The 23757-nt window shown below is 44.7% G+C and overlaps 1 protein-coding gene across 1 annotated transcript in view; it reads left to right on the plus strand.

Moving 5' to 3' along the window:
* Positions 1–5822: 5822 nt before the first annotated feature.
* GOT1 (glutamic-oxaloacetic transaminase 1) overlaps positions 5823–23757 on the plus strand; it is a 30812-nt gene continuing 12877 nt past the window's right edge. Inside the window, exons 1-5 of the mRNA XM_025880671.2 lie at positions 5823–6068; positions 14936–15117; positions 22280–22403; positions 22865–22977; positions 23208–23312. Of these exons, the coding sequence (XP_025736456.1) occupies positions 5951–6068; positions 14936–15117; positions 22280–22403; positions 22865–22977; positions 23208–23312 (642 nt within the window). The 5' untranslated portion in view covers positions 5823–5950. The remainder of the gene's footprint in view (positions 6069–14935; positions 15118–22279; positions 22404–22864; positions 22978–23207; positions 23313–23757) is intronic.

Raw genomic sequence — 23757 nt, forward strand, 5'->3', positions numbered from 1 at the left:
GAATTGGCACAGAAGATTTGCTGCCAAAAAAGTTTTGAGGGTTAGAGCAGAACCCAAATGTGCTAGGGATACTGTGGTTATATATTTGCAAAAAGTTACGATTATTTTCTCCTCTCTGTCATCCTGCCAAGGAGCATCAAGTAACTTTTAGTACAAAATAGCAGATTATTTATTTCTTGCTACTTACTGGACAGAGAAACTCAAATCCTAGTGCAATAAAATGAGGACTAGCACACCAGCCTTCAGTTTCACTGCTATCTATCTATCTATCTATCTAGTCCTTTAGCCAGCTTCAGTCTCACAAAAGACATTCCTCACCATCATGTCTGACATCATTCTTTAAGGTCATAATACAAGTGGTATAGTTGAGATAGGTCTGATCTGACCCAGGTCTGACAGAGAGGAAAACTAACACAAAGAGTAGAATAAAGTCTGTGAATCAGGATTTAAAACTAGTTATCGGGGCTAAAACCATATGAGATACACACAAATTTTTAAAACCACATCCTGCTAGTTCAGTAGATTGACTTCTACCCAAAAAGTGCAGGAGAATTAGGTCTGTTCGTACAACAACCCTATCTGATTGCCCAGGCTCAAGCTACTGTTTATCTTTGCTAGACAGAACCCATATCCTGAGCATATTCCGTGTTTTTCACCATTTACTTCAAGGCAATACAGGCTCTGACGTTCTTTCTACCTAATCACCTAAACAGTAAGAAAAAGAGTCTAATAGTTTTTTTTCTAAAGCATTAGGTAAAAGTAAACACACAGACACTGTGGTCAAGAGTGTCTTTTATTTTCCTTCTTATGAGCGCTCAGTGTTTCCCAAAAGAAGGGCAGTGCTGCCCTCTACTGCTGGATGTTGAAATTTAGCAATACACTTCTATATCCTCAAGAGCTATGTGGAATAGATTAGGATAATATATTACATTGCGTTAGACCATCCCTTTCGGAGTTGTTTAAAAGAAATCTGTTCTTGGCAAACCCATTGAATTTGTTCCTTTCATTATCTCTTCATCTACCTTCATCTTGCATCAAAGCATAGGACATTAGGACATGACCCAACAAAAAAAGGTTATCCCAGCTTGGGATGGGGGGGCGGGGAACGAAAGCTTAAGAACTTGCTCTAGAAGTAAGAGGTTGTATTTGTGATGCATTTAGGGAGAAACAGGGCAAGGAGAGGAACTTTTCTTATGACTTAAGGTCTGCAGACTTCCCATTCTTCTGTTATTTGAAGTGTTTTTTTTTTTTTTTTTTGCTTTTTGCTAAAGCTATCCACTTCCTTTGTGTTTTTTGACAGGAGACAACAGTCACCTTGAAATGTTGAGAGAGTAGTGGAATAGCATTTCTAAAACACTTTCTACTCTTCAGAAAAAGATAATATAGAAACACAAGGAGTTATTATTAACATTGCTATATTTTAATTACATATTATGTTACCTTTAAATTACTTTGAGATTTTACAGATCTCTACAGAGAACTTGTAATTCTCTGCTTTCTTTTCCATCTTTAAAAAATTTCAGAGTATGTGCCGGCAAGAGGCCAGGGCAGAGAGATTTCAGAGTTAGCCTACTACCCTATAGCTACCCAGGGACTAAAGTGTAATCTCTATAGTAATCATAATCATCATCACTATAAAAATAAAATAATAGCAATCATTTCTATAACTGTGTTAAAGATGTGTGTGTCAACACTAAGCAAAAATCTTTTTGTCCCAATTTACACTCAGCCATGTGAAGAAGCTTATTCCAAGTTTCAAGACTAGTGAGAGGCAAAACTCGAATTTGATTGTAGGTGCCAAGCCTATGCATTGTTTTACTAGGCAGCTCCTCATTCAACGAACAAACTAAACAAATCTCAAAGGCAAGTGCTTGTAAACAACATCTGTGATGATGATGGTGGTGACTGAGAACATATTGAGTACTTACTATGTGTCCTGTACAATTCAAAGTGTTTTCCATTAAATCCCTTAATTCTGGGGCACTCGGGCGTGGGTGTCCTACTCGATTTCGTCTCAGGTCCTGAGCTCAGAGTTGTGAGATCGAGCTCCGCATGGGGCTCCACACTCAGTGGGGAGTCTGCTTCTCTCCCTCTCTCTCTGCCCCTCTCCCCGGTCACACGTGCGCACTCTCTCTATCTCAAGTAAACAAATAAATCTTTTAAAAAATACATCATTTCATCCTCACAGCAACTCCATGAGGTAGAGCTGTTATTATCCCCATGATACAGATGAGATGAGGAACTGAGGCATACAGAGGAAATTAATTCATGGCCTCTGGAACTAGTTTAACCACAGCTATACTGCTTCTTAAGTACAAAAACTATACAGCACAACAATATCTTTTTTCCTTTTTTTAAGATTTAAAATTTAAAAAAAAATTTTTTTAAGTAGGCTCCATGCGTGGAGCCCAACATGGGGCTTGAGATCAAGACCCTAGGATCAAGACCTGAGGAACTGAGCTGAGATCAAGAGTCACGTGCTTCACCGACCAAGCCACCCAGGTGCCCCTTTAAAGATTTTATTTTTAAGTAATCTCTGCACCCAACCTGGGGTTTGAACTCAAAACCCCAAGATCAAGAGTCCCATGCTCCACCGACTGAGCCAGCCAGGTGCGCCAGCACAACAATTTCTAAATGGTGCCCTGGACTGAATTATGTTCAGCAAGTAGATAAAACCAATAGTTGTCATCCTATTGATATCTCTGTTATACAAAGGTCTCAGCAGCTTTAAAAAAAGTTCTGCCCATGTGGGTGCCCAGTTAAGGAACTAATGTTAGATCCTGCCTACCTCAGGCCTCATTACACATACCCTTCTATGAGTTAGGAAGGAACACTTGACCCACACTTGGTCCCATCCATGTGTGCAGGTGGGGAGAAGAGTCATACATACAAGAGGAAGGAGAGACGTGAGGGAAAGGAAGCAAAAGGAGATGATAGTTCCACTAAGGCATGCCCAGGAAACAAGCCAGTTAATCTGAAGGAGGAGCTTGATAAGCGATCACTTTCCTCACCAAGAGTAAACTCAACACAGCAAGAGAACAGCACTGCCTTAGGGGCTCTGTGCTTATCTTACTGCCTACTATTTAGCCACACAGTGATTCTTGAACAGATCTCCTCTTGCAGGTTTGGTTTCTAAAGAAACCTTTGTTCAGCACACAAGTCAGCTTTTGATTAATATCCTACCCTTAGTGACAGCATACATTTAAATGTAACTATTCCAAACTATTTGCACTTGAGTGCAAAGTCTGAAAAACTCCTCCCTCTCCTGACTTGTTCCTAAGTTTAGACCTTCTGGGTATCAGGGTCAAAATTGAATACAATAAGCAGGTTTGGATTTGCTTAGAGGTCCATGCAGTGTCCACGGCCAACCTGGCCTGGCCTGCTTCTTATGCTTTGGGGCAACACTGCTCAGCCCTGAAGGCTTCCGATTTCCAGGAGGGTATATTCCAAGATGAAGCTGTTGCTGTGTGGGTTCCCAGTTCCTCCCTCTCAATTCTTTTGAAGAAAAAAGGGAAAGAAAAAAAGCCAGAAGGGAGATGGTGGGGAGGATGCAATGACAGACAGGCATGGCAAATCATGAGGCAAGGGGAATACTAGTCCTTCTTTCCTATGACCCTATTGCCCTCTCTCTGGACACTCACTTTACCTGGCTGCCTACTTGTCTGGACAGTGTTGGCCTCTAAAAAGTCTTTTGCTTGTTCTATCCATTCAGCAGGGAGGCAGCATTGCTCAATTCCAAGTCAAAGTGTTGAAATTAGCAATGGCCTCGAAAGCATTTTGTTTATTTCAAGATTAGCGTTTTGTGTAGGGGGGTAGCCTCCCGGGCTCAAGACAGAAGGAACTGAATGTAATCTCCCAAGAACCTAATATTACCAAGGAAAAAGTGTGAGACTTGGATCCCACATAATAGGTAGTTTTCTTCCCCGCCACACCCCATTAACTGTTTGCCCCTTTCTAAAATTTAGAACAGGTATTATGAAGACAAGCAGAAAAACTGCATATGACACTTTCTTTGCCCCTATCAGCTTGACTTGGTTTTGGAGCTGCTTAGATAGTCAATAAATATTTATTTGGATTTAGCTAAGTTCATCATGTTTAGGTAACCATGGGTTGTTTTTCCCCCAGGGAATGACGTAAGAAGTGACCATGATATTGTTGGCCAACGCTGTGAAGATCATCCTTCTGAAACTCTGGGAAGGCTGGGCTATAGAACACCCCTCTCAGCAGTTGCCCTTTGCCTCTGCTTTTGGAACCACTAAAAGTTCGTTGTCATTTCACCTTCAGTGTTGAACTTGCAATCTTAGATGAAAGCATCGTTAATGAAACACCATGGGCAGTTAGCTTTAAAAGCAGAGGCAAACCTTCTGAAAAAAAGCAGGTGATACAAACGTTGGCAGGTGTTGCACCAAGTTTCTTCGTCTGGTATTCATTACTATGAATGGAAAATTCATTTTGAGATTTGTCGTACTTTCAATGAATAGAGGCTGAGGTATTGTTTTCTCCTGAGACACCAAGAGAATGGATTCGTCCTTCCACCACTTACTGAATACTTACTAAGTGCAAAAAACTAGGGGATATTACACAGAGTAAGATCTCTAGCTAAAAGAAGCTTACCATCTACAAGGGGTGTGGCAGATGTGTAATGATAACAGCCGCCAACATTTAGGGGGTGCTTACTATATGCAACTAAACACTTTATATGTATCAGCTCATATAATCCCCACAACAGCCCTAAGGAAAATACTATTATCTCCACTTTACAGAGAAGGAACAGAGAGGTTAAGTCACTTGCCTAAACCTGCCTAAGTCAGTAAACGAGAGCCAGAATCTAAACCTAGGTGGTCTGGCTCCAGAGCTAGGCTCTTAACTAGGGCATTTTCTGAAATGGTAATATTGCCAACAGGGTACAGAAGCACAGGAAAAGAGCGGCGGATTTTGACCAGAGTAGGGGTTAGGGAAAGTCTTTACGAAGGAGGCATTTATTTACTATGGGTCTTGAAGGTCACCAGGTGGAGAGGGGAGCTGGGGAGGAAGGAACAGCCAGACTAAAAGAAGAGGCAGTTTGGGTACCTGCCAGCTGATGTCAGCAAGACCTGGTTGAGTGCGTACGTGCGAGCAAAGCTGGAGAGGGACGCCGTGCCCAGATCCTGAAGGTCCTTGAGGACCAGGCCCCTCTTCGTAAGGAAAGGGAAGCAAAAATGTCAAACTCTAAGAGCGGCAAAAAGGAATTCAAGGTCACGCCCCCACTTTTCGTAGGATGTCCCCAGCCTGAAAGTCAGGCAGGGGGCCCACTCATTTTCTTCAGGCCGGACTGACGGCCGGGAGGGTCAGGGTCGCCCCCGCGGGCTCCGGAGCTGAACGTTCAGGCCAAGGACTTTCCGTCCCGAGCGCGGACGCCGGGGATCTGGCTGCCAGCCCGGGTCAGGAAAGCGCGAGCTGCGGGGCCCGGCACCGAGAACGCCTGCCCGTGGGTGCCGGAAGGCCGGTCCTCCGGAATTGCCGCCGGCCACCTCCCTCCTCGCCGGGCCCTCGAAGGTCAGGGAGGCCACCTCCGGCGCCCCCGGGCCGCTCGGCTCCTCCCCTCAGCACCGGAGGCCCCAGGACGAACGCCCTCAGCCATAGGAGTCCGCTCTGCCAATCAACCCCAGTCCTGGTCCCCCCCTCCTCGGCCGGCGTACAGGGCATTGGTTGCATCGTGCCTGGCCTCCGATAAGATTCTCTGCTTGGATTGGCTAATAGCATCCCCTCCCTCCTGGCCTTGCTGCGTCAGAAGCTCGCGATTGGTTAACCGCGTTGCCAAGTTCCGGACGCAGCTAGACCATTGGAGGCCGCGGGCCCGCCCCTGCCGGCTAGGTGAAGGTGAGAGTCTCCTCCAGGCACCTTGGCTAGACCCGATCCTGTGGCTCCAAACGCGGAGTGAGAGCTCTCAGCTGTCTCGAACTCTCCTGCCATGGCACCTCCGTCTGTGTTCGCCGAGGTTCCGCAGGCCCAGCCGGTCCTGGTCTTTAAGCTCACTGCCGACTTCCGGGAGGATCCGGACCCCCGCAAGGTCAACCTGGGAGTCGGAGGTAAAGATGCAGTGAGTAGGAGCAGCCTGGCGAGTGGAGCGGACCTAACCCGGGCGGTGGGTACAGTGAGAGAGGCCGAGGCCCAGCTTGGCGCTGGCTGGAGAGGAAGCAAGAATCACGAGGCTGGTTTTCAACCTGCCCATTTTACAGATGGGCATGTGGAGTCCCTGGAAAAAGGAGATGTGTCCAAGGTCCACAGTACAGGTCTAGTAGCCAGGACACAAATCCAGTTTTTCCGATTCCCCATTCTGTGCTTTTTCTACTACATCCTTTCGCCTGTTAATGAATGGGGAGGCCAGAGAACGTAAGGAGAGGGAGGAAGCTAGGAATCCTGACAGGCTTGATGTCCTGGTTGCTGGAGAATAGATGAAGGAGAACTCTTAAGCCTTAGGGTGCTCTGGTCTGGGTCAGTAAATATTTGAGTGACTACCAGGTAGGTCACAATCAGTCAGCACTTTACCAAGCCTTGGGGGGAAGACTGAGGCTTGGTTTTGGTCTCAAGGGTTTTAGGATCAAGGTGTGAAATAATAGAAATCTAAAATGCTTCTGAGACAGGTTAATGCAGTCTGGGAGGATCTGGGAATAATATTCTGGCCCTCACAGATGTGGTAGGATGGGTAGAGATGGTGGGAAGGAGTGGAAAGAGTGGAAAGGAAGTAGCTCACTTTTCACACATTCTTGTCTTCAGTTCCTCAGTTCTTGCTTGTATTTCTTCACCTTGGACAGCTCAGAGTATGGCTCTCAGTTTCCCCTTCTGCAAGAGAAGGGTTTAGACTGGAGTGCCTCAGAACAACTCTAACCTTTGGTGAATTTGTTATTTCTTATCATCCTCATTTGAATGTTTGAAGCCTCAAAGACACTTGACCACACACAAAGACCAGCCAGGTTGAAGAAAATGAGTATGATGATGTTCTGTGCTAAGGAACAGATATAGAGTAAAAGGACCAGAAATTTTGGAAAGAGAAAATTGAACTATTTGTAGTAGATGGTGGTGAGAAGGAGGTTCAGAATCAGACTTCCTATACTGACTGTACATAGGACCTGTTAAAAATAAGTCTTCACTAAGGAGTATGGGATAGGGGTGAGAAAAAAGCCATTAAAAAGCATGGTTTGTTGAAGCTAGGTAATGGGTACATGGGCATCCATTATGTCATTCTTGTGACTTTTGTATATGTTTGAAATTTTCCGTAATAAAGCATTTTTTAAAAAGTAAATACATAGTTTCAGCCATGGAGAGTAAGTGATGTTTTTATTTTTATTTTTTTTAAGATTTTATTTATTTATTTGAGAGCGAGAGAGCACAAGTGGGGGGTGGAGCGGCAGAGGGAGAGGGAGAAGCAGACTCCCCGATAAGCAGGGAGCCCAATGCGGGACTCGATCCCAGGACCCTGGGATCATGACCTGAGCCGAAGGCAGACGCTTAACCGACTGAGCCACCCAGGCGCCCGAGTAAGTGATGTTTTTAGCAGGCACCTGAGTGGGAGAAGTATTGAAAGGTTGCCTTGAGTTGAATCGGAATTGGGCACCATTCAAGCTCTTAATTTAAATCCAATTTAAAACCTCCAAGTATTTATTTAGGGCCAGATAGATATGTTGATGTTGACCTAAATACATCTTTTAAAAATGTTCAATTTTTTTTTTTGACTCAGTTACCATTAAACTATCTTACAGGGTTTTTGTGAGAATCAAACACTTAGAATAGTATCTGGCAGAAAAGTAGGGGTTATGTAAGAGTTGTTTTGGCATTTCTGATACTATTATTGTTGTTTCGGCATTTCTTCGGATAGGTTGCACAGAAGATGTTGCATAAAAATTTTCAGCTTAAGAACTGCAAAATGAAATCATTGCTGACTTTGGTTCAGAAATAAACTGCTCGCGCAGAGAAAAAGCACCCTGCCAGCTCAGGCCGGAAGTGATCGGCTCGGAAGTAGAGTTTGCAGTTCAGGTGGTCACCTCACCTGTGACGGTGCTTTTGTCATGTTTCCTAGGAACCCAGGAACTGCCCCTCCTTACCATGAACAGATGATTTATGCATTTAATCTTATTTAATGCTTACAACTATGGAGGATTGTTTGAGACATAAGGAAGCTGAAGCCCAGATGGATGAAGCAGTTTGCCCCAGCTCATACAGCTATTGGTGATGGAACTGTCCTCTCCTCTATTTTGGGTCCTTCAGGTGATCCAGAGGCTGCCAGTGCACTGTAGTGGGAAGAGCTGGGAGATTCTGAGTACAGGCCATCCCTGCAGTCCAGCAACGTGACCTTGGGAGGGCTATTTAACATCCTGGAACTCAGTCTGTTAAATGAGTGGGGGATGGAATGATCTCTCTCTAAAATTCTACTCGAAGATTCACTAGCACATTACGTGTAGGATAATGATGTTACTGGCCTCATCAGTTGGCTGAGGATTAAATGAATAATTATGTGTGAAATGTGATATATAAGTGAAAAGTGTCATATAAATATTTTTTTTTATGATCTCTTTTTTTGTGGATGGCAGGTGCTCAGATAAGGGTCTGATTAGAGTCGAATAAGAGGTCTCCTTCCAGCTTTTCTATGTCCTAGCTCTAGTTAACACACATCCTCAAATATATCCTTTGTGAAGGAAATGTAAGTAATCACTGACTTTGGGGAAGGTACTTGTTCCCCCCCCCCACGTTAAGATAAAATCCAGTGGAGATTATCCAGCTCAGGTTCTAGTGATGTTGGACGTGTTTAAGCTGCAACTATACTTTCACTGCCTAGTTTCTACTTGCCGAGAGTTGCTCCAGAGATACTCTTGCTGTGACTGTTTCCATAATTTCTTTATCGTTAAAGCAGAGCATCACATTTTATTTTTTATTTTATTTTTTAAATTTTTATTGTTATGTTAATCACCATACATTACATCATTAGTTTTTGATGTAGTGTTCCATGATTCACAGTTTGTGCATAACACCCAGTGCTCCACGCAGAATGTGCCCTCTTTAATACCCATCACCAGGCTAATCCATCCCCTCCCCTCTAGAACCCTCAGTTTGTTTTTCAGAGTCCATTGTCTCTCATGGTTCGTCTCCCCCTCCGACTTACTCCCCTTCACTCTTCCCCTCCTGCTATCTTCTTCTTCTTCTTTTTTTCTTAACATATGTTGCATTATTTGTTTCAGAGGTACAGATCTGTGATTCAACAGTCTTGCACAATTCACAGCGCTCACCGTAGCACATACCCTCCCCAATGTCTATCACTCAGCCACCCCATCCCTCCCACGCCCGACCACTCCAGCAACCCTCAGTTTGTTGCCTGAGATTAAGAATTCCTCAGATCAGTGAGGTCATATGATACATGTCTTTCTCTGACTGACTTATTTCACTCAGCATAACACCCTCCAGTTCCATCCACGTCGTTGCAAATGGCAAGATCTCGTTCCTTTTGATGGCTGCATAATATTCTATTGTGTATATATACCACATCTTCTTTATCCATTCATCTGTCGATGGACATCTTGCAGAGCATCACATTTTAAGTGTGACGTGCTCCTAGCTGACCATTTTAGTGCTTCAAGGGCAGGGGAGACATGGGTCTAGCCTGCTGCAGCCTGAAGCAAGACATTTCTTCATAGACTCCTGTCTGTCTGTCATGTAGACTGAGCTTCCTTTGGTTCCAGATAGCCTACTCTTATTTTAATATTTGTTGTGGTCTTTAATGTGGATTTCTAGCATCTTCACATAAAATTGTTGGCTATATGTGCTGTGTCAGGTGTCTCTGAATACTCCCTGGCCCTCTTCCCATGACTCTAGTTGGAAAAGGGCCTTAAGAGGCATACATATGTGCAGGGGCTCCTGGGGGTGGGGGGAGGGAAGTGGAGATGTTCAGCGGAGGGTAGGGGGATGGTTTGATCATTTAATTCTCTGTGTTTTCCTTTCTTCTGGAAAGCAACACTGCTGCACTCCCCTGAAACTTGTGTGACTTCTCTAAAAGAACTTGTACCCATGGAGAAGGGCAGAGGTGCCTGGAGCTGGGGAGCCTGCTGGGGAGCCTGCTGATAGGCCCCTCACACAGGCCTCTGGGGCCTGCTTGCTTCAGGCTTTCTCTTGCCCTTAAAAAGAACACATGGATCCATGAACTTAATAGTATGACAGCTTAGCTCTTATAATCCATTTGATCTTGGGCAAATTATTCAACTCTTCTGACCTCAGTTTCCAGATCGTAGTATCTATATTGTAAGTCATTATAGGAATTAAATGGGGGTTAGAAGAAAAAGTAAAGCACTTAGCACAATGCCTCATAGCTACTAAGTATTCAGTAAGTCCTTGTTATTACTATGGCTCAGGTACCATCGATGTCTATAATTATGAAATCTTTCTTTCCATCCTGCACTTTTTCCCTGAATGCCAGACCCATACTTGGTACAGTTTGCTAGACACATCCTACAACCACCTCAAATTCACCATGTTTAGAACACAACTCATCATTTCCACCTTCCCTTCAATCTTTTTTTTCTGCTTATGTTTTATGTCTTAGTCAGACCACCTTCCCACCCCCCCCCCCCCCCCCCGCCTCACCACCAGCCTTTATCCAGACTAGAGAGACTTTTGAGTTATTTGTCGTCCTTTCCTTGATCCCACGTCAATTTATTTGGTCATTAGGTTCTGTATTTTCTACCTCATAAATCTATTTTGACTATCTCCTCCTTTCTTTTTCCTTGCTGCCACTACCTGAATCGAAGACTTCATTATTCCCTTTCTGAATTATTGCAGTACCCACCTAACTTAATGATCCATCTCTGTTACCCTTTGCAGTTTATCACCCTCTTGTTTAAATGCTTTCAGTGGTTTCCCCATTGAAATGACCTTCCTTAGATGAGGACGGCCTTCAAGACTCTTTAACCCGTATTCCTCCATGGTCCTATGTCTGAGCCATGAAAATGCAGATCCTCAAAACCATCATGTCTCCAAGCCTCTTGGACCTTTAGACAGGTGTTCCCTCAGTCTGGTGAAGGGAAGCAAAATGTACCGCCCCCCCCAAATATGCCCTAAGCTGGTTATTTTTAAGAAACTGCAAATACAGGCGAAGCTCTGAAAACCAAGTAGAAGTTACCCTTTTATAAGAAACATTTACATTTATAAGGGAAATATCCATTTGTAAGAATGCTTCTCTCAGATGACTCTAAATCTGGAGGAATTTTATCAGTGGAGAGGCGGGGCTTAAATCTGCATCACGACCTTTCTCTTGTTTCCTGTGCTTTTACTGGTCACCTCCCAGGAACTGACTCCCCACACCCAACATCTTTTGTCTTTAGCTGAAGGCGGTATTTAAGGTTATGGCTTTGGCTACTTTGGAGAGTTACTCAGTTTTCTTGGGTCTCTCCCATGTATTCAGGTGGCAGAGGTTATTAAACTTTTGTTTTTCTCCTGTTAATCTGTTATGGCAATTTAAGTAGTAGACCAGCCAAAGAACCTAGAAGGGTGGAAGGGAAGTCTCCTCTGCTACGCTGGAATGCCCTTTCCCTGACTACCTTTTAAATTCTTATTCATCTTTCATCCCTCATCTCTGTAAAATCTTCCCTGACTCGTTACAAGAGAATTAAGGGCTGTATATTCTATGTTTCCTTCAAGGCAGACAGTATCTTATTTGACCTTACCTATTTCTGTGTAGCTACTTGTAGCCAGTGTCTGGTTCTCTGTGGATTCAGTAAGTCCTTGTTAAATGAGTGAGTGAATGAAAACATGAATGAGAAACTCCTGGATCTGACAAACAGAAATGAAAATCTCCTGGGAGAGCAGGAATCATAGTCGTTAATAATGCTTGACCTCATTGCTCTAATCACCCAAGAGCCTTTGGCTGTTCTGCTTAATTAGGGCATTTAGGCAAGGCATGGGGAATAAATCTGGAACTGAACCTGGGAGAAACTGGATGGGGAAGAAGGCAGGGGAGGTATAAGTTGGCCAATTTCTCTTTTGTCACAATATAGACACAATGCCTCCTCGCGTCTAGTCATATGACTAGAGTAGCACAGAATATACCGTATGGGTAAGAACAGCAGTTCTGGGACTTTTTCATCTTTCCTTGTTATTTCTAATACATGGTTTACAAATGACATGTTATCATAAATATACATATGTCATAATTATGTAATATACATAACTTCCAAACACAGATGTGAAGCATAATAGAATTGGTTTTTCTATGAACACCCACATTTTACATCTAAATAGTATCCCTTCTGTGTGGTTTAAAGATGTGTTTGCTCTTGCTGCAAGTTCCATTTCCAAAAATCAAATTTACTTTCAAAGGACAAAGATTTGGCACCATTGAGGATATTCAAAATAATGAGATATCGTGTCTAAAAATAATTCCAAAAGAAGAATTCCAAGAATATCATGAACAATGGTAGCATTGTGATCATAGATTTCCTTCAGGGACGACTCTTACTTCAAAGTGGTTATTTTGGTATCTCTTTAAAAAAACCAGACCAGGGGCGCCTGGGTGGCTCAGTCGGTTAAGCATATGTTTTCAGCTCGGGTCATGATCCCGGGGTCCTGGGATCAAGTCCCGCATGGGCTCCCTGCTTGGCGGGGGGCGGGGGCGGTGTCTGCTTCTCCCTCCCCTCTGCCCCTCCCACCTGCTCTTGCACGCGCACGTGCAGCTCTCGCTCTTGCTCTTTCTCAAGTAAATAAAAAAATTTTTTTAATATTTTATTTATTTGATAGAGAGACACAGCGAGAGAGGGAACACAAGCAGGGCGAGTGGGAGAGGGAGAAGCAGGCTTCCCAGGGAGCAGGGAGCCCGATGCGGGGCTCGATCCCAGGACCCTGGGATCATGACCTGAGCTGAAGGGAGACGCTTAACGACTGAGCCACCCAGGAGCCCCAATAAATAAAATCTTAAAAAAAAAAAAAACAACAGACCTAATCCCACCTGATTAAGTAGGCTTTTTGACTGGTTTGGAAGGAGTTTAGTAGGCCAGGGCGTAGCATGTGACTGTTATGATAGTATGGTGAGGCACAGCCACCCTACCCAGAGACTAGTGGCTCATCAGTGGCTGCAGCTTCGTCCACCGTCCACATTCTTATTACTAGTTTGAGATGCTTATCAGATTTGTAGATGACACATTCCTAGATGGTAGAGTTAGCTGATAGAAGAAAGACCCCAAATCAAAATGATCTTATAAAGTCTTATTTGTTGTATAACTTTTGAGTGTAATTTTACATCTAGAAACTTTAAGGGAACACTCATGAATATATGTAAAGATACAAGGACATTTATCACAGTGTTTATAATATCAAATCATCAAAAGCAACACAAATAGTTAAGTATGCGTGGAAAGGAATGTTGCCTAGCCACTAAAATTGTGTTGTAAATGGATCATAAATGGGAAAAATGGGGGGCGCCTGAGTGGCTCAGTCGGTTAAGTCTCCAACTCTTGATCTCTGCTCATTTCTTGATCTCAGGATCATGAGTTTAAGTCCTGTGTTGGGCTCCACGCTGGGCATGGAGCCCACTTAAATAAATAAGTATGTAAGTAAATAAGAAAAATGCCCAACTGCATTCATAATAAGAGAAATGCAGATTAAAACTACTCTGAGGTACCATTTGCATCCTCATACTGGCAAAAATTTACGCTGGATGAGGCTGTGGGAAGCAGACACTTACACATTGATGGTAGGAGTTTTAACTGATACAATCCCTATGGAGGTCAATTTGGATATATCTGTCAAAACTGCAAATACACATACTTCTTAGCCTACTCTTCCATTTTCAACCTTGCATCCTACAGATATATTTACATGGAAGATGACATATGTATGAGGTTGTTCACTGAAGTACTGTTTTGTAATAGCCAAAGATTGGAAGCAACTCAAATATCCATCAACAAGAGACTGGCAAAACAAATTATGGTATACTCATGAGTTACGCAGCTATAAAAAAAGAATGTGTTTGTGTGGGTCTGTTGGAGACCTAAACATTCCAGCAGAGTCAAATGGCCCCTGTGAGGCATCTGCTCAAATCACTGGCTTGGGTGCAAGCCACAGCAGTTGCCCTCTAAAGCTATAAGCCTGAGATAATCATACTGTACTAGAGGGGGAAAAAAATCAGTGATAGGATAACGGGACTAAAAATACTTTTAGTGTCGAGGGGCTTAGGAATTTGCTGTAGGCAAGACTAAGTATTATGAAATAGATACATTTAGGTCGATAAAAGTGTGGAATATGAAGTAGGAGGGACAGGCAAAATGGCCAGCAGTGGCAGAGAGAGGACAGAGATATGTGCAGATATCAAATAGGTTGTTGGGTCATTTGTGTAACCTTCTGCTGGAATCTTCAGCCCTGGGGCCTTTGCTCACGATTTGTTCCGCTTCTGTTCTTCCAGGACAAGAGGAGGAGGTAGCCTTCCCCCTTCTGCCACCCCCTCTCCATATTTTATGTTTGAAGTGGCAGCAGTCATGTGAAGTAGCACCTAGCACTTTTCCAGAAATCTCCTGGGGAGATGCAGAAGGAGGAAGATTCTGGGCTCAGGGCTTTCCAGAGCTCAGTGCGCTAGGACGATCAACAGAGCAACTGTAAGGTGTTTCTGAGCGTGCGGCGTGCTCGCTCGTGCACTCTTCCCATCTGTCAGGCTCTGTGATATCCCAGCTTCATTTCAGCATTCTGTCTTTTCGCGGTCACGTATTTAAGAGCTCAGGGTAGGAACCATGGCTGTCCTGACTGCATGCACCTAGCCCAGTGCCTGGCCCGGAGCAGGCGGGCAGTCAGTGAATGAGCTTTACTTTCATTTCGCTCCCCGTCCTGTTTGATGGAAGGAGGTGGTTGGCCCTCCAGTCCCAGCACCAGCTCTTACTTGAATGAAGCCTGCCTCCTCTCTCTGACGTGACTCTTTGCCATGTCCCAGCTTATCGCACAGATGACAGCCAGCCCTGGGTTTTGCCGGTCGTGAGGAAGGTAGAGCAGGAGATCGCCAATGACAACAGCCTGAACCACGAGTACCTGCCGATCCTGGGCCTAGCCGAGTTCCGGTCCCGTGCTTCCCGCCTGGCCCTCGGGGATGATAGCCCAGCTCTCCGGGAGAAGAGGGTGAGTTTTGGGTAAGGATGGACAGGTGGCCCTTGAACAACATGGGGGTTAGGGGTGCCGACTCCACGCTCCATCCAAAATCCTTGTATCACTTTTGACTCCCCGAAAACTGACCTGCTGATAGTCTACTGGCAGCCTGATGGTGAACCTAAACACTTTGTTAACACATATTTTGCATATGTTCTTACAATAAAGTAAGAGAAAATAAAATGTTATTAAGAAAACCATAAGGAAGGCAAAATACATTTCCAATACTGCACTGGATTTGTTAAAAAAAAAAAAAAAGGTCCAGGTGTATGTGGACCTGTGCAATTCAAGCCTGTGTCATTCAGGGTCAACTGTATTTTCTTTAGAAACTGCAAAGGTGAAAAAAGGTTGAAAACTCAATTTGGGGGACACCTGGGTGTCTTAGTCAGTTAAGGGTCTGTCTTCGGCTCAGGTCATGATCCCAGGGTCCTGGGATCGTGTCCCCCATTGGGCTCCCTGCTTGGCGGGGAGTCTGCTTCTCCCTCTTCCTGCCGCTACTCCTGCTTGTGCTCACTCGATCTCTCTCTCTCTGGCAAATAAATAAATAAAATCTTAAAAAAAAATAAAGTAAGAAAGAATTGTGTGTGTGATAAAAAAATAAAAAGAAAAAAGAAAACTCAATTTGGTTTAAAGTATTAGGTGTTATGTCTATTGACGTGTCTGTGAGTAAGAGTTTAAGTGGTGTGATCTTAAGGCCCTGATAGTGCACGTGGTATGGCCAGACGCCAAGCCCGGCCTCTGTGACTGTTGCGTCGTGTGCCCTAGATGATCAGATTGCTGCTGCTGGGGTTGAAGCCATCCGTGGAAATGCCGAGCCAAGGGAATTTAATGGAATGATCAAGAGATCAGGGTCTGGACCCAGATCTGCTCCTTCTTTGTCCATGGGCAAGGCATTTACCCTCTAACTCCTACATCTCATCTACATGTTAGGAAAGGACTGGTTTGTGGTTCATGTCCCACAGGGAACACTTGCTTAGGGGATTGGTTAAGGGGCCTCTGAACCCCTTGAAAAAAAATTTTTTTTTTTGAGAGAGAACATGTGCAAGCAGAATTGGGGAGGGGCAGAGGGAGATAGGGAGAGAGAGAGAGAGAGAAAGTCCCAAGCAGGCTCCGCACCCAACACAGAGCCCCACCTGGGGCTCAGTCTCACGACCCTGAGATCATGACCTGAGCCGAAGGCAGACACTTAACCCACTGATCCACCCAGGTGCCCCCCTTCCTGCCCTTTCACTCCCAGCTCCCCCTTCCTCTCCCCAGTTCCCTTCCCTTCCCTGCAAGGGCATAGTTTTAAAAGCTCCACAGGTGACTCCAAAGTACCGCCAGGGTTGGGAACCACAAAGTACAGAGGAAGGAAAAAGGAGAGGTATTTGTTTGGAGTAGTGGGAATTCCACTAGGTGGAAGAGAGACCTACCTGATTGGAGCTGGGAGCATGTCGAGGCTGATTTGGGCACCTTGGGCAGGGGAAACCACCTGAAGGTTTGAGCAGAGGAGTTAGCCAGTCCAAGTGTCTGAAGAAGATAAAACCTGCTGCAGGAGTAGCCAGGGGATGGGCTCGGGTTTTGCTTTAGCCCAGGTACGTATGGTGCAATTAAAGCCAGCTGTCCTGACTGCCCCTCCAGGCCAGTGTCATAGCCCAGCCTTTGTGCGTGGAAGGGACGACATCCTGGAATCATCTGATTTATTCTCCACATGCTGTTATCCAGATGCCTCGGTGGCCAGGGGAAAAAATGAGGGGCACACAGGCCCAGTCTTCTCTCAGGAGGCAGGGAGGTTCTGAGTGAAGGTCCTGGAACTCGGGTCATGATTAGGCAAGTAATTAATGAGTTTTGCTGGAGGAGAGTCCTGATGAAGTTTGAGAGTGGGGGGTTAGGCAGCTGGGGTTATCTTGAGAGACGCTGTGGGTAGATTCGATGGAATTCTGTTGTTGACAAAGAAAAACGGTTTCTGTGTTGGGGACCTTCTTCCTCTGAAACTGTACATTTCTTAGACACGTGCTAACCATCGTGGCCAGGTGCTGTTCCTCTGACCAGTGCTCCCGTTTTGGTCATTTCGTTCTGTAAGACTTGTGGAACATGGCCTGCCCTCTGTCTGCTTTGTCCGGTGTTGTGTTTTTGATCAGAGAACAAATTTAGATAGCAGTCTGTAAATATTTGAAGGCTTTTTTTGAGGGGGGGTTAGGAGGCTCTCTTGGCATCTGCATCCCCCTAGGTCCTGGCTGGTTCTGAGCTCTGAGTTTTTCCTTTTTCCCTGGACGTTCTCACCATCCCCAAGCTGCCGTCTTAGTTCAGCCCACCGTCCTCTCATGTGGATGCTTGTGATAGCCTCCTGCCTCTAGTCTCCTCCGCATTCTGTTGGATTCTGCACAGTGCAGGGGCTCCCGGGTGGCTCAGTCAGTTAAGCATCTACCTTTGGCTCAGGTCATGATCTTGAGCTCCTGGGATCAAGCCCCGCGTCGGGCCCTCGAGTCTGCTTCTCCCTCTCCCTCGTGTTCTCTCTCTCAGCCCCTTTCTCTCTCTCAAATAAAAAAAAAATCTTAAAAGATTCTGCGCTGTGCAACTAGGATGATCTTCCGCAGCAACCTGATAATCATATCACCTGCTCCCTGCCTCACACATACACACACAGTAGCCCCTCCATTATCTACAGGGCAAATCTAGACTTTGAGCTGGGCGTGTGGTGTATTTTATGGCCAACCTTCATCCTGTCCTCCAGTGACTCACAGCCCCCCAGCCCCCCTGGGTTCCAGCCATTCCAGGAGCCTGTAAGTCGTGCAGGGCCCAGCCAGGGGTCACCTCCATGCCGAATCCTTCGCTCTCTCCGGCAGCGCTGAGTTATCACAGGACTTTGTTCACAGTTTAGGAATAACTGTACTTAACTGTGCTTAATACTATGATGTATAATTTTATGTCTGTCTCCTACAAGACCATGACTTCCCTCAGGGCAGAGATGATGGCTTACTTATTTCTCTCGTAAATCTTCAGCATTTAGCTCCTAGCCTGGCATTTCAGAGATTCTCAGATGTTTGAATTCACTCATTCAGTCAACAGATGAGTGCTTACCACTAAGGGTAGGCCCTGTTCTAGAAAGCTGGAGCACAGCGGTGACCAAAAGACCCAAAATCTTCTGCCCTGGCTTACAGTTTTGTGAGGAGAAGCCAACTGTAAATGTAATAGATAAGGACATGATAGAGTATATTAAAAGAATATAAATGCTATAAAAATAGAGAAGAGGCACATTAGGGGTGCTGAGTGTGGGAGTTGGGGTCGATATGGTTTTCACTAGGATAGTTAAGATAGAAATAGAAATGACATTTCAGCCAAAACTTTTTTTTAAAAGATTTATTTGAGAGGGAGAGAGCACGTGTGCATGCAGGGGGGAAGGGCAGAGGGAGAGGTAGAGAGAGTCTTAAGCAGACTCTGCGCTGAGCATGGAGCCCAATGCAGGGCTTGATCTCACGACCCTGAGATCATGACCTGAGGCAAAAACCAAGTCGGACACTTAACGGACTGAGCCACCCAGGTGCCCATCAGCTAAAACTTGAAGGAGATGAGGCGCGAATGAATGAATGGACCAGAAAACAATCAGTAATCATTTCTTCCCTTAGATTTGTCTTCTCAAGATTTAACACTACCAGGTCTATCAACCATTTTGAGGAGACCTGTTTTCTACACTCGCCACTGCCTCTTACTGCGTTCTATTTTTAGACCTTAGGATCCAGACCATAGGTCCAGTTTTCACCTCCTGCACTGTAGTATTTCAGCTTTGGAAATTCCTGCGTCACAGTCTGTAGGAGGGCTTGTGGGCCATGTGATGCGGTCCCACGTCCTCACTTTGACCGTCGCCTCTGGGAGGCTTAGGGCTTTCTCTGCGGCTCATTCTTTCAACACTGTCTTCTTCATCTGCTTTGCCCGTGTCAGCACCCTGTGCCAGAGACCGTGTGAACTGCTAGGGCTGCCCAGGTTCATGCATCATGGCCTTGGCCATAAGCAGCTTCCGGTCGCTCTCCTGTTCCTCACACTGAAGACAGCACATCGGCAAACTGTGGTCTCAGATAAGTGTTTTCAAATCCAGCAGGGATTTCTTCTGTCCATGTAGCTAAACCAGGAGTGTAGATTACCTCCTGGCATCATGCACACCATGTGTTACTGGATTTTTCTTGTTCTGGACTCCCCCAGTGTAGCCACCCAGGGCTAGTTGCCTGGTTCCTTTGGAACTTTACACTTGTTACCTTCATCCCAAATGTGGGCCTTCCTTGGGCGTTTTGGAAGTTTGCCAAAATTCAGTTCCCAAAGTGACCAAATTGATACATTATTGATTCACCCCAAATGTTTCTCTTTTAATTGCTGATGTTGCTTGTGTTTCACTGAAGCCATGCCATGTTCAATATATTTTTAGGGAATGATAATTTCTTGAGAATTTGATGTCAAGTGTCATATACGTCATGAATGTTAAGAATTAGTTAATGTTACTGAAGTGGGTTTATTTCTTCCAAATATGTTTTCAGTCTAGTCTCCTGACCTTCTGACTTCTTTTATTTAATGAATTTGTGTTTTGAAGTGGGAGAGAAAGGAAATAAAAGATTATACCTGGGAATGTTTGCACTGATGTCCACATACACCTGTCACATATCCATGATAACTGAAAACCAGGTTGAAGGGGAACCCTGCTCATTTGTATAGAAATAGCAACATTCCAGAATTGCTTAGGTGTTTGAAATGTGAAATAATGAATAAAGTTGACATTCAACTTAGCTGGTGACAAATCCATGAAAAACACACATATGGCTTAACATCACCTTGGTAGTGATTTGTATGAAGAATTCAGGTAGATGAAATGTGAAGGCAAGACCTTGAAAGTAGGGGCGTCTGGGTGGCTCAGTCAGTTAAGCGTCTGCCTTCAGCTCAGGTCATGATCTCAGGGACCTGGGATCGAGCCCCACATTGGGCTCCTGGCTCAGCGGGGAGCCTGCTTCTCCCTTTCCCCCTGCTTGTGCTCACTCTTGCTTTCTCTCTCTTTCTAAGAAATAAATAAAATCTTAAAAAAAAAAGACCTTGAAAGTAATGGGAGGCGCCTGGCACTCTGGGTCAGCCTGAAGGACAGGCACGTTGGTGTGCCCAGGCTCCTTCCCCTGAGTGTCCACTTTGCTTTTTTTTCACGTTTCAGACAGCATTCCTTCACAGATGCTCAGACCCTCTGAATACAAATAGAACACTGGGGAGGAATAACAAATGATGATAATTGCTATCACTGCCTCGTTCCTGGCTTAAAGAGGATTTCTGCCACTGAGTCACTATTTGTCAGGAAGCTGACTTATTCATCACGGCTGAATGAATTTCTCCTGTTATTTTCAAGAAGTATTCCATTATCTCCTGTTTTACTGAGCGTCAAAATCAGGAATAGCTACGCTTTTAATCTGTTAGGAAGATCATTTGGATTTTCTCTACCTAGCAGCATGACACTTTTTTTTTTTTTTTTAAGTAGGCTCTATGCTCAGTGTGGAGCCTGGTTCAGGGCCTGAACTCACGACTCTTGAGATCAAGACCTGAGCTGAGATCAAGAGTCAGATGCTTAACTGACTGAGCCACCCAGACGCCCAGCATGACACATTTTATGATATATTTCTTAACAATCTTGCATTCGTGGGCTGACTGTCACTTGAGCAAGGGGGTATTTATTAGTGTACTCTTGGATTTGTGCTATTCATTAATGTTTGTTTGGAAAGTGAGTATCAATATTCATGAAATGAGCTTGGTCTTCCCTTTTTCCATTTTTTTCCCTTTGTTATCTTTTAGCATCAGTGTTTTGTTTTTTAAAAATTTAAAGCTTTTCTTCTTGTCTAGGAAGGGCTTTTTTAGACCACTTTTATTGTGGAAAATTTCAAATATTTACAAAATAGATAATGCAATGTGATGAACAAACCCCCGTGTTGTATCCATCGCCTAGCTTCAACAATGACCCCCCCACCCCCATGCCAAAGGTGAATTACTTTCCAGCAAATCCCAGACAGCGAAATATATTTTAGAAATTATTTTAAAGTTTTACAAATAATACATGAACACATTTTCCTTAATTTAAAAAAATAACTTCTAGAGTAGGCCAGAGACCCCTTGACCACTATTCCCCCTCCTAGGCTGCTCCCTGGAGGTTGCCATTGTTGTCAGATTGCTGTGCCCTTCCTTTTATTTAGATAGATTTTCTCAGATGATCCTTTTCTTTCTCCTTAGTCCTTTGACATATTGAGCAGTGTAGGCCATTCCTCTACTGAAAGTCTTGCCAAAGCCTACTAAGAATTGCGAGAGGGCAGAATCGGAGGCATGTGGGCAGGGCAGCATAACCAGGGCGGGTGACTAGATCTGAAGTGAGGAGGCCTCCTGGATTCATTTCCAGCTCTGCCGCTTACCGCTTTTCTGCCACTCCTAGCCTTTCGCAGACCACTTCTCTGAATGGATTTCCTCGCGTGTATTGGGGTTGGGGATTTAGGACTTACTTTAGAGAACTGTGTAAGAATCAAGTAAGAATGTGCGTGAAGGTCTTTTGTAAATGGGAAGACCTAGGACTCTGTCATCGCCCATGTGAAGTCATTTTGAGATGCGAGGAAGTTAAGGAAAGTTATCCTCACATGTCACCTTTGTTAGAACATATTTCTCTGGGTTAATGGGCCTGCTTTATAGCGATGAGTATTGCAGATTGAAGTCACTGGCAAGCCAGAGACATTTCACAGGCTTCCACTGGAGGCATAAATTTTGATCTTGGGATGGGTGCCGAAGGGACAGGTTTGCCTTCCAGGCGGGCACACTCAAATGTGGCCTGGGTATGTCCTCAACCTGTGTTCAGTTGGGAAGCTCCTCCAAGAGTCAGACTCCCAGACTTCTCGGGTTGAAGACCTGGCCTTAGTGCTCAGGGGCTGCTTACTGAGCAAAGGGCTTCACTTTTCATAGGCCCAGTTTCCTCGTTTGTAAGCATGGGCAAATCATAGTATCTCCATACGTAGTTACGAGCTTTCCGTAAGAGAGTGTTTAAAGGGCTTAGCACAGAGCAGGCACAAAGTAAGTGCTTGTCATTACCATGGTTTTCCTGATAATCGTCTGACTTCACCGTTATCAGCCAGTGACCCTGCTGCTGCTTCTCTTTCAGGTTGGAGGTGTGCAGTCTCTGGGGGGGACAGGCGCACTCCGAATTGGAGCCGAGTTCTTAGCCCGATGGTACAATGGAACCAACAACAAGGATACGCCCGTCTATGTGTCCTCACCAACCTGGGGTGAGTCCTTGGACTGCAGAGGTGCCGGGGGAATTACCCTCATGATTCTCACTGTTTATACGGAAAATGTAGCCCAGGCCTGGATCAACTGACATTTGGGAATGGCTTGAGCAGTGGGTTATGGCAGTATATGAGTAGCCCGATTCTCCAGTCCAGATTAGGAATACTTGTTCTCAAGACTCCTGGTAGACTCGTGTTTTAGCATATGTCAGAACTTCCCCCAAGGAGGCAGAAAGTATAGATAACAGGAAGTCTCACCGTGGTAGGATGTAAGTTTAGCACGACTGACTGGTGGAACTTGTTCTTGGTGGTTGCAGTCATTCTTCTAAGTCTTCACCCCTCACCTCGATGTTGCCCAGTGAATGCTGAGCCTGTGAGGGCCCCGGCAGCTGATGTGTGTCCTTTCCAGTTATGCCTCCTTGTTTGTCAGAGCATTTAACTTTTTACCCTTCTGCTTACAGAGAATCATAACGGTGTGTTTTCTGCCGCTGGATTTAAAGACATTCGGTCCTATCACTACTGGGATGCAGCGAAGAGAGGACTCGATCTCCAGGGTTTCCTAAATGATCTGGAGGTGGGCGATTAGATGAAAAGTAAACAGACCCATGATGTCAGACCCAGGGAAAGGTCTTTGGATCAGTTGATAAGGGAGACAGTCTAAAACATCCCTACTCAAACCAAAATGGTGGTTTCTGAGTTAGCACATAAGGAAGAAATATGCTGCCCCTTGCCCAGTGTGTCACTGACTCTGACCCCTGGATATTCCTGCTAGCGTCGGAACTGATGTAGCTTCCTTCCCCTCAGAATGCCCCCGAGTTCTCCATCTTTGTCCTCCACGCCTGTGCACACAACCCCACTGGGACTGACCCAACTCCGGAGCAGTGGAAGCAGATCGCCTCTGTCATGAAGGTAGCTGCTCTTTCAGAGCATCTCTTGAAAAATAGTATTATTATTTTATGTATTCAAAAGCAATACCTGTTTACGGAAGAGTTTGGAAAATGGGGAAAAACCCAAAGAAGAATATAAGTATTAACTGAAATCTACTGTTACTATTTTGGTATATAGAATATTGTTGTTGTTGTTGTTGAAGTAGTTACATATGTAAATATATTTCTTTCACAAAGATGGCACCATTTTATCTATACAGTTTTGTAACATACTTTGTGTTTCATTTGAATTCCTTTACATGCCATTTAAAGTTCTGTAGCACAGTTCCCATGCATGGCTTTGTCACATTAGCGATTGATTAAATCGGTCGATGGACATTTAGATCTCAGATTTCTTATTCTTCTGAACAATTGTGTATAAGACTCCTTTTTATTATTTCTTTGGGATTACACTTCCTAGGTTGGAA

The sequence above is a fragment of the Callorhinus ursinus genome, unplaced genomic scaffold, assembly GCF_003265705.2.
Source record: "Callorhinus ursinus isolate GAN/ISIS: 27379988/994484 unplaced genomic scaffold, GSC_fseal_2.0 scaffold20, whole genome shotgun sequence".
Taxonomy (NCBI): domain Eukaryota; kingdom Metazoa; phylum Chordata; class Mammalia; order Carnivora; family Otariidae; genus Callorhinus; species Callorhinus ursinus.